The 18327-nt window shown below is 35.1% G+C and overlaps 1 protein-coding gene across 1 annotated transcript in view; it reads right to left on the reverse strand.

Annotated features, from left to right (window-relative positions):
- Positions 1-4899: 4899 nt before the first annotated feature.
- Positions 4900-18327, reverse strand: part of ACADL (acyl-CoA dehydrogenase long chain) — a 45455-nt gene continuing 32027 nt past the window's right edge. Inside the window, exons 9-11 of the mRNA XM_077154977.1 lie at positions 11987-12114; positions 9878-9964; positions 4900-6251 (exon numbers count right to left, since the gene is read on the reverse strand). Coding sequence (XP_077011092.1) covers positions 6158-6251; positions 9878-9964; positions 11987-12114 — 309 coding nt within the window. The 3' untranslated portion in view covers positions 4900-6157. The remainder of the gene's footprint in view (positions 6252-9877; positions 9965-11986; positions 12115-18327) is intronic.

Here is an 18327-nt window from a genome sequence, read left to right on the forward strand (position 1 = left end):
TGGTGTGCCACCACAATACTAGGGGTCAATAAAAGGGAGATAAGGGATTTGGGGGTGTTTGGGGTTTTCTTTTTTGGGTGTCTATCTGATAATTTTCTTTTTTGGAGCAATGAAAATGGCCTAAAATTGAGAGTGATGGTGATTGTACAACTGATGATACGATGAGATACTGATTGTACACTTTGGATGGAATATATTAGTGAATATATCTCAATAAAATCTGAAAAAAAAAAACCCTACAGCCAACATTATACATTATGTGAAAGCCTGAATGTTTTGCCTTAAGATTGGGAACAAATGAGGATGTCCATTCTTACAGTTCCTGTTTAACATCACACTAGAAGTCCTATTCAGTGCAATAAGGGGGGAAAAAGGCATATTAGAAAATAAATAAAACTCCCCCTCTTCATAGCTGACATAATCGACTATGTAAAAAATTCCAAGGAATCTACAAAGCACACCTAAAATTAATAAACAAGTTTAACAAGATCATAGGATACAAGGTCAACAAACCACAATCACTCATATTGGCAATAAACAATTGGAAACCAGAATTAAATAATATAATTTATAGTAGCTCCAAAAAAAGTCAAACACTTTACTATTAATGTAACAAAATGTGCAGGAGACAGAAGACATAATTTAGACACATTTTTTTTTGCACGGTTTAGAAGCCTCACCACAGTAAAGATGGCAATTCTCTTAAAACTGATCTACAGATTTGATACAATTCCAATCAATACCCTAGCAGGATTTTTTTGAAGATATGGACAAGATAATTAAAAAATTTAAATGGCTAAGCAAAGGAACTAGAATAATCAAAACAAGTTTGAAAAAGAAGAATAAAGTTGGAGGAATCCTACTACCTATAGGTGATTTTAAAATTACCTATGAAGTTACAGTAATCAAGACAGTATTAGTATTGGCAAAGGTGTAGATACACAGAACAATGAAATGGAAAAGCGAGTCCCCTTTAAAAAGCCTCACGGATATGGTCAAATGATTGTTGACAAAGGTGCAAGTCAATTTCATGGGAAAAAATAGTTATTTCGACAAATGGTGTTACAAGAATCATATATCTATGTACAAAAATCTTATATCTTATAAAATACTACTACATGGATCATAGATCTAAAGGCACAATGTAAAACTGTACAATTCTTAGAAGAAAACATAGGAGAAAAACTTTATGCCTTAGGTTTGGGCAAAGAGTTCTTAGATATGATACCAAATTCATGAACCATAAAAGGAAAAATATGATAAACTGGAATTCATCGAAAGTAAAACCTTTTGTTCTGTGAAGCCCACTGTTAAAGAGTATGAAAGGACTAGCCACAGACAGGGAGAAAATATTTACAAAGCACATATCTGACAAAGGACTCGTTTCTCTAAGGGAATAATACCTCTGTGCTGGTACCTGATGACCTTGCATGTTTCCACATAAACCACATAGGCAAGACTTGAACTGTAGCTGAATCTTGGCAGAATGCCTTGTTAATCCTTCCACAAAATGAGATCATGGAAGGCTTATGAGGAGCTTCTACAAAGCCATTTCTCACTTGCTTTCCTATATAACAAGGAGGCTGTCATGAGACGGTTTCTCATTGTCTGATGAGGTATGAGGCTTTCTGACACACTCTCCTTAAGGGACATCTGCAGGCTATAAAACTGCTTCTGCAGCATGGAATGGGCTCTTAGAGCAGCAGGGTGTCCTATCAATCTTATTGTAGTTCTCTGGCCCCTTTTATTTTGGTGCCAGCCCGTGCAGGAGCCACAGAGAGCTGGCACCTTAGTCTACTCTTCTTATCACTATCTACATATGTAATAAACTGTTTGAGTCTAGAAGGGCTTATTATTTCCTTACTGACCAAATCTGTCCACGTGACCATGCCTTGTGCTTGACAGGATCCAGAATATGTAAAGAACTCACAAAGTCAGCATTAAGAAAACAAGCAACACAACTGAAAAAATAGGTGAAAGATCTCAACAGACAATTGAACAAAGAAAATATATAGAAGGCGAATAAGCACATGAAAAGATGTTCAATACCATTAGATATTAGGGAAATTCAAATTAAAACCACAATGAGATACCACTACATACCTATTCGAATGACTAAAATAAAAAAATACAAGTGGTAGAGAGCATGCAGAGTAACTGGAACTCTTAAATCGCTGGAAGGAAGGCAAAACTGGTACAGGCACTGTGGAAAAACAGTTTGGCAATTTTTTATAAAGTTAACTATACACTTACCACGTGACTCAACAATCCCTCTCCTGAGTACTTACCCTTAGCAAATAAGATATCTTTAAGAGGTGCTAAATGGAATACTGTTTTGTGCTAAAAAGGAACAAGCTATTGATGAGTCTTAAATGTCATGGATGACTCTTAAATGCATTTTGCTAAGAGAAGGAAGCCAGTTTCTGTATGGATTCCATTTTATGACAGTCTCAAAACACAAAAACCATAATGACAGAGAGCAGACTGGTGCCTGCCAGGTATAAGAAGTGTAAGGAGTGTGTGACTATAAAGGGATGGCATGAAGGAGTTTTGTGGGGTTGAGGAACAATTTCTGATTGGGGTGGTAGTTGCATGAATCTATAAAAATGTTAAAATCCACAGAACTAAATAGGCAATTTTACTGCATATTAATTTAAAATTTAAAAAAGAGAGGAAGGAGGATGACTATAAAATATGAGACTTAGGAGACAATACAACCAAATGCAATCTGTGGACCTTGTTTGGATCCTGATTGAACAAACCAACCACAAAAGGCACACTTGATACAATGATGGAAAATTTAATGTCAACTGGGAAATATATTAAAATTAAGGTTTTAAAGTACAATACAGTTTTGTAGTTGTGTAAAATATTTTTTATCAGTTGCACATATATGCTGAAATATATTTGTGTGTGACATAGCATGATGGCTGGAATCTGTTTTCAAATGCTTCAGGAAAAAAAGGAGGGGGAGACAGATTTGCCAAATATTGATAAATACTGAAGGGGGAGGTTCATTATTTATTACACTCTCTACTTTTGAATATGTTTGAAGTTGTTTATAATATTTTCTTTAAAATGAACAATGGGACTTTCAAATATAAAGTGGAATTTTTCAATATTTATTGTAAAGCTGTAGACATGATAAGTTTACAGTTGGTTTCAATCTCAATGTCAAATCTTTCTAATGACTCCAAATAAAAAATGCTGTGTGTGCCAAAAATAATACTGACATATGAAAAAAGCAATCTCCTAGAAATCTTATACTCTGACCACAAACTACTAAAATTACTAGATTTAGTAAAGATTTCCAGAGTAAGATTTTAAAATAGCAAATAAAGTTTCTTTTGCATATTGCCATTTTCAATGGCACTGTCAAAAAATAAGGGCACAATTAATTTTAAAGCAATAATTATCAGCCTTAAAATCTCACTCAAAAACCAAAATTACTCAGGCTTTTAAATTCTCATTAATTATTTACACAGTGTTGCTGTTTTGCTGTGCTGGTCCACTCTGTTATTTTGAGCATTATTATTATTTATCATTTCTTGAGCACTCAGCTCTGCAGGAGATACAGATGATAAGTTGCCTCCCTAAGGGCCAACAATCAAAGCCACACAAGCAAAACACAAAGATTAGCTGTTAAAGAAATAAAAAAACAGCTGAAAATTTAATAAGCACACACTAAATTCCCTTATTGCTTTCAGCTTTAAGCCCAAGATAGAACAAATGCTTCTTTGGGAGATGTAAAACAAGCCTGAAGTTGGTTAAAATAAAGAACGGGCTTAGAAGAGAAAGTAAACATCCCAAAGATTATTCCCAGAAAATAATCTATTTTAGATATCCTTTCACTGTCTGATGTATAAAAATTACTAGAACCTATCTCTAGCTGTAGCAGACTGATAATTTTGTATGTGTGTGTGTGGTTGAATATGACTCAGAAATGTCCAGCAGGTTTTTCTGTTCCTTTTCTTTTGATACCACCCTCTGCTTCAGGAAATGCTTCCCCAGATCCAAGTGTTCCTGATGAGTCTGTTAATTTCATCAGTGCGCCTCTCCGTGAAACTGTGTGTCTCTCCCTGACACTGTGCTGAAGCATGGAAGCATGGAGTGTCCAAGGTAATTTTTACAGGCCTCATAATGAAGTTGTTTTACAGTGTCCATGAGGGCAAGGTACAAAGAAAAATACAAATAGAGGGATGTAGCACATGTGCTGGTATCTCTGAGCCCCCAGAATCAGGCGCTTAACACCTTAGTTCCTACAGTTCTTTAGGTTCTATGAGCTACTCCAAAGTTCTTTTTTAAGTTAGTACACTCAAGTTTGTTGCTTAGATTGATATGAATTGGGTTTCTTTTGTCATTTGCACCTGAAAGAATCCTGAGAAGTTAAATATCTTGCCCAAGGTACAATGGCTCCTAAATGGTAAAGCCATCATTCAAACTCAAGTCAGTTTACCTCTACATAGGCTTTTTCCTGCTGTGCTAATTTCCTTTTTCTCTTATGGAAGATTTTTCATAAAATATAGTTTCCTTTAAAATAGGAAATGGAAGGGAAAGGGGCTGTAAGATGTTACATCTATCTAATCCTCTGCCATTACTTAAAATTAGAGGAGGGTGAGAGCTATAAAAACAATAATATCTATTAATCCTTGATTGCATCACATTTTGCATGGTGTTTAATGCATACTGAGCAAGAACTTAAGCTGGCAATCATATAAACTTCGGATCAAGAGCAAATCAAAGGTGTAGAATTCTAGGGAAAAAATGGTATCAAAATATTTTCTCTCTCTTCTCTGCTCTATCCAGTTGAATGGTGGTATTAAAATACAATGTTTGACACAACAATAGCAAATAAAACGTTTAGGTTTTGGGAGTTACACAAGAATTCATCCAACTATATCCATTTAAAAGTTGCTTTATTCACTGTCTCATCAGTGTGTGCCAAGAAAGACCAGTACTGAAAGGAGACTAGCTATTTATAAATTGAAATAATGGTTTATTTCTCAATAATAATTATCCCTTAAATCTCAAATGTCATTTCCTCATTTTCTTATTTTTATTTATTTATTGAACTTATCATGATTTGAAATAACCTTATTACCACTACTAAACTTATTTACTTAATTTTTATTAACAAGGATCTTCCAGTTTTGTTTACATTGTACTTTTTTTTTTCTATGATTTTTTTTTTTTTTTTTTTAACATGGGCAGGCACCGGGAACTGAACCTGGGTCCTTGGGCATGGCAGGCAAGCACTCTTACCTGCTGAGCCACCGTGGCCTGCCCTACATTGTACTTTTAATCTCCTCCTCGCTTACAGAAGACACAAAACATTTGTTAAAATAATTAAATAAAGTATGTGGTTCCAAAATAAAAGCCATTGCTTGATGTATACCAATACTTGAGATTGCAGCATTATATTCTGTGTTCTCCTATAATTTAAACTAAAATGGAAATCTGTTGAAAGCCCAGGTGTCAGAAGTTGAGAAAACCAAGGGCATGCTCTGGTGGACGTGAGGCAAATGCTCAGCCAAGTTCTTGGGGTTCGAAGACACTAAGATAGGAAGCCTTCTGGCTTCAACCAGAGCAGCTTTGCATTCCTCAGTGTTAATAAGGACTTTCTGCATAAGCTCCTGTTTGAAGAAAGGGTTCCAGGGCTTAAAATCAGGGAGGGGGGTGTTGGTAGATCCACTGTTCGGTGGATTTTGGAGCAAAAACCTAATATAACTGAACATTCTAAATTATATTTATATTTCCCTATAAAAGTTAATGTACTATATTATCAATGTTTTTATAGTGTTACAACACAAAGTTATTCTACCTCAATATTAAAGCATCAAGCAATATTTTTTTTTAAAGAATTTTAGGGATGCATTCAGTACATGCATTCTAGTATGCTTCTAGTAGCAGAAAACCTTTGACTTTCAGCTATATAAAAAATTAAAAGTTAAACTTCATATTGAAGAATTTTAGAATCTTTGGATTCAAAAAATCTCTTTCCACTATGTTAACTATTACATTTACACTGATTTCTTTCTCTATAGAGAGATCATATAAAAATATAGTTAGTATATTACCCCATTCTAGGTTGCATTTTTTCTACAGTAGACTTAAAACCAGATTAGCAGTAATTGGATTCCAGGATGTGGGCAGATGTCTATTTGTCACGGACAATGTCTCTTGCAATCAGCTCCTTCATTATTTCATTGGTACCACCATAGATTGGCTGAACTCGGGCATCCACATAAGCTCTGGATAAATCAGAAGGTGATTTAGTGAATAAATAAAAGAATATTAGAAATTATTAATTTTGTCTCACCAAGGAATTATTAATTACTACACATTTATCAAAACCCAAACAATAAAAGTTATATCACAATTTGTTTCCAGTGTGGCATTAATCCCAAATTGGTATAACTGTAAAAATAACTACTAAAATTTTGATAATCATACTGTATAGCTTTGTTTTACTTTGTTTAAGGATAATATAAATTCAAAAAAATATTTAAAAGTAGTTGTTTCATCTGATTTTCAACTTTTTTTTTGGCATTGGCAGGCCCTGGGAATCAAACCCAGGTCTCTGATATGGCAGGCACAAATTCTAACACTGAGCCACCACTGCAGCACCCTTATCTGATTTTATTTTGTAAAATTCAGCAATTTAATAGCATTCTAAAAAGTCTGTTGTAGAACTTTTTGAGAAACTCAGAAATTGAAAAATACATGGAATGCCTACATTTTTTGTATCTTTAATGCTTCTTAAAAAAAGTTGAAATCCATTGGTTTCATAGGAAAACAAAAAAAAGAAATTATGTTTTCTAGCTTCCAGCACCTCTTTAGATTCCACAACCAAGGGTATAAACTGATATTTTAGAAAATATTACTTCCCATAAAGTTAACAAGTAACTTATTATTATTATTTTGAAATGGTTAATAGTTTCTCCAGTGATGTTAGGGAGTTAAAATTCCAAGTGGCTGAGTCCGTTGCCAGACCAACACACAAAAATGCAACCAGGAGTTCATTTCTGGTAGCAATGATAATAACTATGTCACTGTAGAGTTGTTTTTACTTTTTTCTCACCTTATTTCATCCTAATCTTCGCTCTGGGATCAGGAAGGATAAATGTTATCATTTTTCAGGTAAAGTAACTGAGGTGCAGAGAAGTTAATATATTTACTAAATTTATGATTGCTCTTTGATGGTCTCATAACAGATAACTGACAGACTGGAACAGGAATGTAGGTGTTCTGCCTCTTTGGCAAGTATTTTTTTTTTTTTTTTATTATATTACAATACTTTCAATGGCCCAGACATTCGGACTAGTTATTTAGCTTTGAGTTTTCCTGGTAGAAGAATTCAAAGGCATTTCTTCCCCAAGCATAAAATGTTTGTTTTTTAATTTAATTTTTAGAGTTATGCCAGATCTTTAGGAACATGATCAAGTTTGGACTTTTTCTTTTCCATATTTCTCAGGGTAACTGCAAAGAGCTGACTCTCAGTAAATATTTACTGATTTGACTTACCGAATTACAAAGGAATTTTACAGTCTCAGTACCTAGTTTCTGATGAAACTTTAATATCTAGAGACATTTGTGTTTTTAAACATTTTTTGAACAAGATTACATTGTTCCTCACAAAAACCAGCTCTTGTATTTTGAGGACCTGCCTGGCATTTTGGCTTACTTCATTCAGCAATGCCAATGCATTTATACATTTTTGGACTGGGTTGGGCTTTTTTTTTTTTTTTCACATTAGAAGTTTCAACTGAATATGTAACAGCAGAGATCAGTAGACATTTCATAGGTTACTAATTAAATTCAGTCAGTCATCGACTAAAATTAACAGAGAAAGGCAGCTGCGAATGTTCAACCATGCACAGCAATAATGCTCTCGATCCTGGGATGCTCTTCCTAGCATGACAGAGAAGCGCTGAAATGGCAAAGCTTCAGCCTCACTTCTCATAGGTCCCAAGCCTAATGATTCGAATGAAATAAACCGGCATGTTTAAGCCAGGGGAACAGTTTAAAAAACATAGAAAACAAAATAAAACACAATTTAAAAAGCACTTCTTTCTCTCTTTTTTATTTTATATATATATATATATATATATATATATATATATATGTACATATAAACAAATAATACAGCTTCATCTGGGGAATAAAAGAAACACAAAAACTTTTCTATCAAACTGAAGTCTGTGCAATGCATCCAAATATTGCCTACATGTCTAATTAGCTTCGTGATATTAGGTACTACTCCCTTTTCATCTTTAAAAAATTACCTTACTTATGTATTTGGGGAAGAAATAACAGTCCTGTTCAAAAGTTTAATCAATCTTTGAACTAACAAGCTGACCAAGAAGGGTAATTATTATTCCTTAGGGATTTCAAAGAAAACCACCAAACTTCTTTTATTTTTTGCATTCAACTGACTTGAGGGAATCACACTTCTGGGAAAACAGAGACTTAGAATTATGCCACACTCTAATCTTGGACCACTGAGATGGTTGACTCCTCTCCATCAGTATAGTTAAGTAGAAAAATAAAAGCATGCATTATTTTCTTCTCTTACCCCTGTGAATATCATGAATAAGAAGGCTGAATATTGTGAATAAAGCATAAAAATGAACAGAAAAATTTCAAGTGATGATTTAATTTGTGCTAGTGAAACACAATGTTTACTTCTGATTTCACTATTATAAAAGTTTTTTTTTTAATCTGCTTTTTATTAAGGCCCTTTGAAGTAGTTTTGAAAAGACATGCCAAAATCCAAGTCCAAGGATTGATAAAAAATGAAATGATTTAGCTACATTCCCAAGGCTGGGAAAATCCCTAGTTATTAAAGAGATTTTTTTAAAAAAAGCTTATAAATCATATATCTCCTATACTTTAAGCTCTCTAAACTTCCCAATGGATAGAAAACATTAGAAAATCAGTAGATTACATCTATGCTGGAGCTTTTGTTCTTAACTCAATGTAACCTAATAAAATGTTTATTTTCATATTAAGGGCTGTAGGCACATCAAAAATTTTCAATTATACCTGCCAAAATGAGAAGCCTTGAGCTGCCAATCTGAATATTAGATTGATAATTTTTTTCCCTGTAGATGCTCTATGATTTAGGTAAAATTAGAAGAAGTTTTTAGAAGCCATAGCATTCTCATTCTCAGATTTAAAACTGAATTGGGCTTTTCTACATATTGCAAAAATTTCCTTGGGAAATTTTATAAACTGAAAATATTGCTAAATCAGAGGAAAAATATGTTTTCTAGGGTGATGATGAGAAATGCCATGAGGAGATCAGTAAGGCAAAAAGACTATGGACATAAGGAAAGAGAAAATTTTGGAAATGGAGGGAGAAATACAGGAGAGGACAGTGCCTCTTTTTACAGGCCGGTACCGCATTGAGCTGATAAAAATACAATAATGAAAGAAGGCACATATTTAATTTATTTTTATCTGAAGGAAATAAAATTCTGTTTTTAAAAAATACATACTTTTAAATTGTCTTTGCAGGGAAAAATAAATATCTAAGAGATGACAATTTAGATCTGTTTCACATCAAGTTAATTCTTTTAAGAATTATTTTTTTTAGTTCAAACATCGTGATATTTATCCTATTATATTATGACTCAACTAAGTCCAAGCATCAAGATTTAGTATTTTGGTCTCTTTACTTGAAATAAAAAAATCCTAATGGTAAACCAATGGAAATAAAACTGCTTCTATTTGCTTGAACACACTCTCTAGTGAGATGACAAATGCAAACATTTCTCACCTCTTATCCCTCTGTACTCTATTAACAAAATACAGTAAAGAGATTTACTTTCTTTTCCCACCATGAAGAAAAGTATATGAGAACAGTGATACTCACTTTGCAATTGGGTATTCCCACATGTATCCCCAACCTCCATGGAGTTGAACACAGTCATAAGCTACGCTGTTTTGTAACTCAGATGCCCTGCGTGACCAAAATAAAAGGCAGAAAAGGGACATTTGAAGTGGATTTTCATAAGGTACATTACAGTCAGGAAACAAATTTATCATTATTAAAATGTACACATTAATCAAGCAGTTAAAATGGCATTATTAGTCAACCAGAGAAGATTATATAAATTATCTATGAAACTTCAGGAGAATTTTCACATAAAGAATGCCTTCTTCATAAATTATAGCTCTAGCTATGTTTTGTTAAGGCTATAAACAAAACGTGGAAAGCTTACACTACTACGTTTTCAGTGACTCTAGGCCTGAAAAGGATACAGTAAAGACTTACACATGGTCTATATGATCCGAATTAAGTGTATAATTATACTCAGGCTTTCATTTCCTTTGCCTTTGTATTATATCTTTTTTCTCTAGAGATGTCACTTCCTATCCCAAAATCACAATTCTGAATTTCAATAACTGTGCAAAAAAAAAGGTTTTTAGGCTTCTGATTTCTCAGAAATTAAACTGAGGGTAAAAGTGAAAATCTAAGGAAACAGACTATTAATGTGTAAGCCATAAGATAGAAAAATATATTCAAAATAATTTATTTAATGATTATTCCTTAAGTATATTTATATTAATATAAAATGCTTGAGAAAAATTCTTTTCTGATCTGATCATACCAGTTTTAACTGTAATTAAAATCCATAAGATAATTGGTAGGGATTTTACTTACATTAACATGAAAATATAAATTAATTCAAAATTATTTTCTATTTTGCAATAATAGGAAACAAAAGCATAGATGCAATTTAGTATTTAAAATCATTTTTAACTCAAGTCATAGGACAGGTGAGAATGTTCTTTAAAATACAGTGACAATCTAATAATTAGCAGACAAAGCTCTGGGGGGGCAATAATATTCAGAATTCTATAAACTTTTGTATTTAGCAAGTATTTTGTAAAATATTTACTGAGATAAAATCCTACTTGTTTCCTCTGCTTCCATGTAAAATGCCAATATGTATAGAAACCTGGAGTTTCCAAAGAAAAACGAAGTTGCTAACTATCCAAATATTTTTTCCAAATGTACTTAAAAACTTTTTACACTTTTTCCTACTAGCCAAAGTCTTGCTGTAAATATTACTATAAAATATCACCCCAGAAAGTGCAAGTTCTGAGGATTGCCATATTACTTTTCAATCTGGCAATTTTGGTATTTTTTAATCATTACATAAAGCACTGTTATGCATATTTTCCCTGTTCAACTTCTGACTGAACTGAATGCAAGTTAATGAATAACGGCAGGAATTTTTTTTAGATTATTTTTGAGCTAATGTTTTGGAAAAAAGAGGAAAGCAAACCTCTTTCAGAATCTGATTTAAATTGTAAGTTCTTGCATCTTAAAATATACAAAAGCCTTGGTCTTTTATTAATGGACTTATCATTAGCACCATTGTCAATCACTCTTAATTCAATTGAAAGTCTTTCTAAATGTAATAGGTTTTTTTTCCTTTCATTTAATAGAGCATGTGCAACTTTGGTAATGACAAATTCTTCATGGGATTTTTCTTAGATATGGAAAATACCTTAAATAGAAAAATCCTGTCCAACCCATTCATTTCACAGACAGCAAAAAGTTGGGCCAAAAAATTCTTAATTAAATTAACTGCTCCAGATCATAGTTATTTATTGAAAGAATTAGGACTATAAGTCCTACCGTTTTCTTTTATCCACCCTCTACTGCCACTTTTTATCAGATAATTTGACAATAAACTATTCCTTGAATGAATCAGTCATCCTACTTCAGTCACTTAATAATCTATTTTCAATAACAAGTAAAGATTTAAGTATCAACCTGATTAATTTTTAGCACATTATAAATAGACTTTATGGGACTTCTCAGCCTTTTTTTTTTAGAAGTCCATTCCTACCGCCATTTTTCAGTTAAACAACCTTCTTCCTTTAATATCCAAGGCTGAGTTAAAAAGTTGGCAGAATACCATTAACAGTCTGAGCAAACACCACATTTTAATTATTGTAGCATGCATACCAATATTTTGCCATGGAAGCAGTGGCAGAGTCCAGACGTTTCATTTCATGCAGCTGGAGACAGCTGTCCACAAAAGCTCTGGTTACACAAATGTGTGTTTTTAATTCTGCTAGCTTATGCTGCACTGTCTTGAGTTTAAAGACAAAGAAAGAAAAAAGATGAGCATGGTAGAAGTAAATATTTTGTCACCTGGCATATCAAATATTATATAATAAAAGAGCTTTAGAGCAAAACAAAAGTGGAGCTGCTGGGTTTCCCCTCCAAAAAAGCATATGAGAACTAATCAGCGTAAAATTAAAACCTTTTATGTTTCAGTGCTAAGGAAACTTGTATAAAAAGAAAAGATACAAAAAACAAATAAATAACATCACATATTTTGGATTCTAAAATTTAAAACATTAAGGGAAACTCCTTGCACAACAGCATGACTTTAATGCATGAGCTCCATCTTGTGGTTTAGTTCTTCAGGTACAACTACTGATAAAACCTATTTTTTTCCAGAGACTACAAATCCTTGAGGAATTTTTCTCTATTGAAGAACTTAAGTATACACGTTTTCCTGCTGGGGTCCTTTGTCTTGGGGTAAAGTAATAAAGAAGAAACAAGGTGGAGGGTGGGGTAATGTGGTGAGGGCAACGACAAAGGGTTCTATATCTTCCTAATCACAACTTCAAAAACATTTATTAGACATTATTATTGTATATTCCAAAGTACTTAATACAGATTTATAAAATGCATTAGAAAAATAACAGAATCAGAGCACTGAAGAGATCAAATTCCAGAATCTCTCAAGATCTTCCACTTCTCCCTAGCCCTCTACTCTCATCCACCTCTCCAAATAGCTTATCTAGCACAGTCCATAACTTGAACTGAATGGCCTTCAATTGCCACATTAACATACCTATGTACTTCCTCTTGCTGGCCTGGAAAACCCATGGCAGTCTTGGAAATCATTCTACCAAATGTCCCACTTCCATCCCACACATCCAAATTCATTCATAAAAAATGCTAAGGCTCTAACAAGAAATGAAAAAAAAGCAGGGGAAATACTCTTCCATATCATGAAAACAGATTATATATATTCCATGAAAACCCTGAAATTGATTCTAAGCCTAATTCCTGGCTTCATTAAACAACATTACCTATGATACTTCATTTAGAAAATGAGGGGAAATCTGACATGTCTGAAGATACCTTTGCCCTTATATGATGCCGTATTTAAGAATTTAGGTACTATTTACAATGAGAGAATCAAGAGCTCTAGGTCTGATTCTCCCATATGAGAGTTGTTCCTTTGTGAATGCTGGGAGCATTTAAAAACCGATATTAAATTTCAGACCAGGATGTCATCCTTTATAATTCTTATTTCAGTGCACTTAGTGAAGTTCAGAGGTCTGAAGGAACTAATACCTCTAAGAGTACAAAATGTATTATCATTGGATGAAGAGATTAGGTAATTTCATATTCTTGGTATTGAGTTTGGTGTTACCAAACAGATTTAATCTTTGCTCTTCACTGCAGGTACTGCATCATACTTTCTGAAATCAATCTCTAATAATTATTCCAAACGTTACTAGCACAGTGTTTTTGTGACTGGTAAAGCAGCTCATAGCAGTATTTTTAACACACACTAATATTCTCTAATACATAATACTGCAGCTAGCATTAAAAAAAAACCCTTCTGAAGTTACTAAGTGGACTGGATAGATTCTCTTTCATCTTTCTAAATGATAAAATTCTTTGAATCAAAGAATTATGGAATTGGAAGGCATGCTGGGGAGATTACCTAGCCTGGAATTCCATTTAAACACTACCATTAGTTGTATTCTAATTTATGTTATGATTCAAATATGAAATAAATTAGGTTTGGTACCTAATTATATAGCTATCCCCACTGCTCAAAGTCTTATTTTAAGAACTGGAAAATGCCTATTTGGGATAATTAGAACCATACTCAGCTCTAGAATAAGAGATATAGGTATGTACCGGTCATTCTTCTATGAAAACATTCCAAGTTTGAACTATGAAAATGTTATTCAAAGATAATTTATTAGATGAGACAAAAAGATTAGAAGAAATAGCTCAGCAATCTTAAAATACATACACTTAGTTGGAAAATATACCTGTGGAAACAGAATGCTACTGCCACCTAGTGGATATTTTAGTAAACTACTCAGGACAAAAGGCAATGATAAAATCGATAGGATTAACACCGTTCTGTATTCTTTTGCTCTCAGAATATAATCAACAGACAAATGAAACACTTGCCTCCATGGAAAAACAGTAGATCAATTTTCTATTTCCTTCATGGTTAAACCTAAATCGCATGCTTTCTGAGCCATACAAGCATTCCGGGGAATATTATAATCATCTTTGTTATAATCTAACATTGAGTTCATAAACACAGGAAATGTAGATTTCCAGGGGATTACAAAATATGTCTATTGGACTCGCTTTTTTATAATAGTCAGAATAGGGTTAAAGGCATCAGTGCTTGAATAATCTTTTTAATGTGAAACAGGTGGTGGCTGGATTTCAGAAGCAAATATTGATTCCCCTTTTAGGCACAGTTGAGAAAGTCGCAGAGTGATACCAAGAGCTTCTTTCATATTCCCAAGGAACCGTTAGCGTGCAATTCCTGGCTCATTCCTTTCAAATTATATTTGCACATACTACCCTTAGAAGGCACTCAATCAATATCTGCTTACTGAAACAAAAAGAAATGAATCATGTCAGCATTTCTCAATGGGAATTCTGAGTGTGACAATTAGTTGTCATACAAAGCTATCTCTGAAAATCACAATATAGGCCCTTAGGATTTTGGAGTAAGGCCTTGAGATCCTCTGCAGATAACTACTTTCCTTTTGAGAAACAGCTTCTGGCCTGCTACTGGGCCTTAGTGAAGACTGAACACTTAGCCATGAGCCACCAAGTTGCCATGAAACCTGAATTGCCTATCATGAGCTGGGTGTTGTCTAACCCACCAAGCCATAAAGTTGGGCATGCACAGCAGCATTCCCTCATAGGATGGAAATGGTATATACAAGACAAGGTCCAAGCAAGTCCAGAAAGCACAAATTACATGAGGAAATAGCCCAAATGGCCACGGCCCCCATTCCTGCCACATTACCTTCTCTTTCCCAGCCTAGAGCTATGGCCTCTTGGCGAGTTCCTTACAGTCAGTTGACTGAGGAAGAGAAAACTCAGGCCTGGTTTACAGGTGGTTCTGCACTATATGCAGGTACTGCTTAAAAGTGAAGAGTAGCACTGCAGCCCTTTTGTGAGATGTCCCTGAAGGACAGTGGTGAAGGAAAATCCTCCCAGTGGGTAGAACTTCAAGCAGGACACCTGGCAGTTCATTTTTCTTGGAAAGAGAACTATCAGGAGGTGCATTTGTATACTGACTTATGGGCATTGCTAATGATTTGGCTGGATGGTCAGGGACTTGGAAGGAGCATGATAGGAAGATTGATAACAAAGAGGTCTGGGGAAGAGGTATGCTGATAGACCTTTCTGAGTGGGCAAAAAAATGAAGATATTTGTGCTCATGTGAATGCTCACCAGAGGGTGACTTCAGCAGAAAAAGTTTTAATAATTAAGTGGATATGATGACCCATTTTGTGGATACCAGTCAGTTTCTTTCCCCAGCCACTTCTGTCATTGCCCAATGGGCTTGTGAGCAAAGTGGTCATGGTGGTAGGGATGGAGGTTATGCATGAGCTCAGCAACACGGACTTCCACTCACTAAGGCCAACCTGGCTACAGCTTCTGCTGAGTGCCCAATCTGCCAGCAGCAGAGAACCCACACTCAGCCTCCAAAACGGCACCATTCCCCGAGGTGATAAGCCTGCTATGTGGTGGTAGGTTGATTACACTGGACCACTTCCATCATGGAAGAGAGAGCAATTTGTTCTAATTGGAATAGACACATACTCTGGATACAGGTTTGCCTTTCCTGCATGCAAAGCTTCTGTCAAAACTACCATCTGTGGATTTACAGAATGCCTTATCCACCATCATGGTATTCCACACAGCATTGCTTTTGATCTCACAGCAAATGAAATGCTGGAATGGGGACATGCTCTTGGAATTCTCTGCTCTTACCATGTTCCCTAACTTCCTGAAGCAGCTAGATTGATAGAATGATTGAATAGCCTTTAGAAGACTCATTTACACCACCAACTAGGCAGCAATATGTTGCAAGGATGGGGCAAAGTTCTCTGGTAGGCTGTGTATCTCTGAATCGGCTTCTGCTCTACGGTGCTGTTTCTCCCATTATGGGTCCAGGAAACAAGGGATGGAAATGGGAGTGGCACCACTCACTATTTCCTGAGCAATCCACTAACAAAATTTTTGCTTCCTGTCCCTGCATCCTTGAGCTCTGCTGTCTACAGGTCTTAGCTCCAGAAAAAGGAGCGCTTCTACCTGGAGACACAACAATGATTCCTTTGAACTGGAAGCGTAGACTGCCACCTGGCTACTTTGGGTTTCTCATACCCTTGAATCAACAGGCAAAGAAGGGGATTATTTTATTGGCTGGGGTGAATGATCCTGACTATCAAGGGGAAATAGAACTACAACTACACAATGGAGATAAAGAAGAGTTTTCCTGTAGTACAGGGCATCTTCTAGTACTACTATGCCCTGTGATTAAAGTCAATGGAAAACTGTAACAACCCAATCCAGGAAGGACTACCAATGGCTGAGAAACTTCAGGAATGAAGGTTTGGGTCACCCTACCTGACAAAGAACCAAGGCCAGCTAAGATGCTTGCTGAGGGTAAGGGAACGTGGAATGGGTTGTGGAAGGAGGTAGTAATAGATATGAACTACAGCTACATGACCAGTTATAGGAATGAGGACTTTAATGCTATTTATTTTTCTTCCTTGCTGTATAATGAGTCTGCCAGTTTTAAACTGTTGTGTATCTCAAAATAGCCATGTTCTCTAATCCTCATTCAGTAATGCTGGGTGGGATCTTTTGATTACGTTGTTTCCATGAGGATGTGACCCACACAATTGTGGTTGGGACCTTTTGATTAGGTGGGTTCCACGGAGATGTGTCTCCACCCATTAAAGGAGGGCTGCTTATTGGAACCTTTTAAGAAGGAACCGTTTTAGAAAAAACTTCAGAGCCCACACAGCCAGAGGGCTGCAGAAAGAAAATGCCCCCAGGGAAGTCATTTGAGGAAGCCTGGAGAGAAACCTAGCAGAATGGCCATGTGACTTCCCAGCTGACAGAGAAACACTGAACATTATCTGCTTTTTCTTGAGTAAAGGAATCCTTACCTGGATGCCTTAGTTTGGACATTTTATATCCTTATAACTGTAAACTTGCAATTTAATTTTCTTTTAAAGCCATTCCATTTCTGATATATTGCATTCCAGCAGATTTAACAAACTAAAACAATGAGTATGCCTATATTTGTACATAGAGCAAATGTCTTTGTTTTCCTCTCTGTCTTAACTGCTTTATGATATGATATAAGTTGTATTGTTGATATTATAATATTTAAGTTATAGTATATCAAGTTTAAGAGTAAATATTACCCAAAGGTTTGCACCCTATTCTGGAGAGAGAGAGAGTACATTTCTGGTTTTATGCAGGACAGCTGAGTATTATTAAATGAAAAAGAAATGTGTTTCAGTATTGTTTTCTATTTAGAGATTAAATATGGTTTAAGGTGATGTCTGTAGTTGCCAAGTTGACAAGGGGTGGACTGTGATGCTTAAGTTCATATGTCAACTTGGTCAGGTGATGGTGCCTGGTTGCCTGGTCAAGCAAGCACTAGCCTATCTGTTGCTATGAGGACAATTTGTTGACTTAAATCACGAGCACATTGGTTGCATCCAGGCTGATTATATCTGTACTTGGCTAAGGAGAATGTGTTCTGCAATGAGTAAAGCTTAATCTAATCATCTGAAGGCTTTTAAGGAGAATTCAGAAGAGAGAATCTCTCTGCTTCAGCCAGCCAGCCTCTCCTGGGAGTTCCTGGAGGACCTTCATTGAAGTTTCCAGCTTTGGCCTGCCTTACAGATTTTGGACTCTTCCATCTCCACGGGTGCATGAGACACTTTAAATAAACCTCATATCTACAGATATCTCCAGCTGGTTCTGTTTCCCTGAGAATCCTAACTAATACAGAACCCTTGCAATTTTCGACCACCAAAGCTTCATAGCTCCTTACATCCATTCTTGCCTCTTTTGTTACAGTTACAGTGAAAGAAGTACCTCTTTCATACAGATGGAAAGGCCTATCTTTCATGTGCTCCATACTAATACAATATCACTTCCTCAAAGATTATATGCAGTTAATTATCCCCTCTATACCTATAACCTTT

This window comes from Tamandua tetradactyla, chromosome 3 (genome assembly GCF_023851605.1).
Source record: "Tamandua tetradactyla isolate mTamTet1 chromosome 3, mTamTet1.pri, whole genome shotgun sequence".
In the NCBI taxonomy this organism is placed as follows: domain Eukaryota; kingdom Metazoa; phylum Chordata; class Mammalia; order Pilosa; family Myrmecophagidae; genus Tamandua; species Tamandua tetradactyla.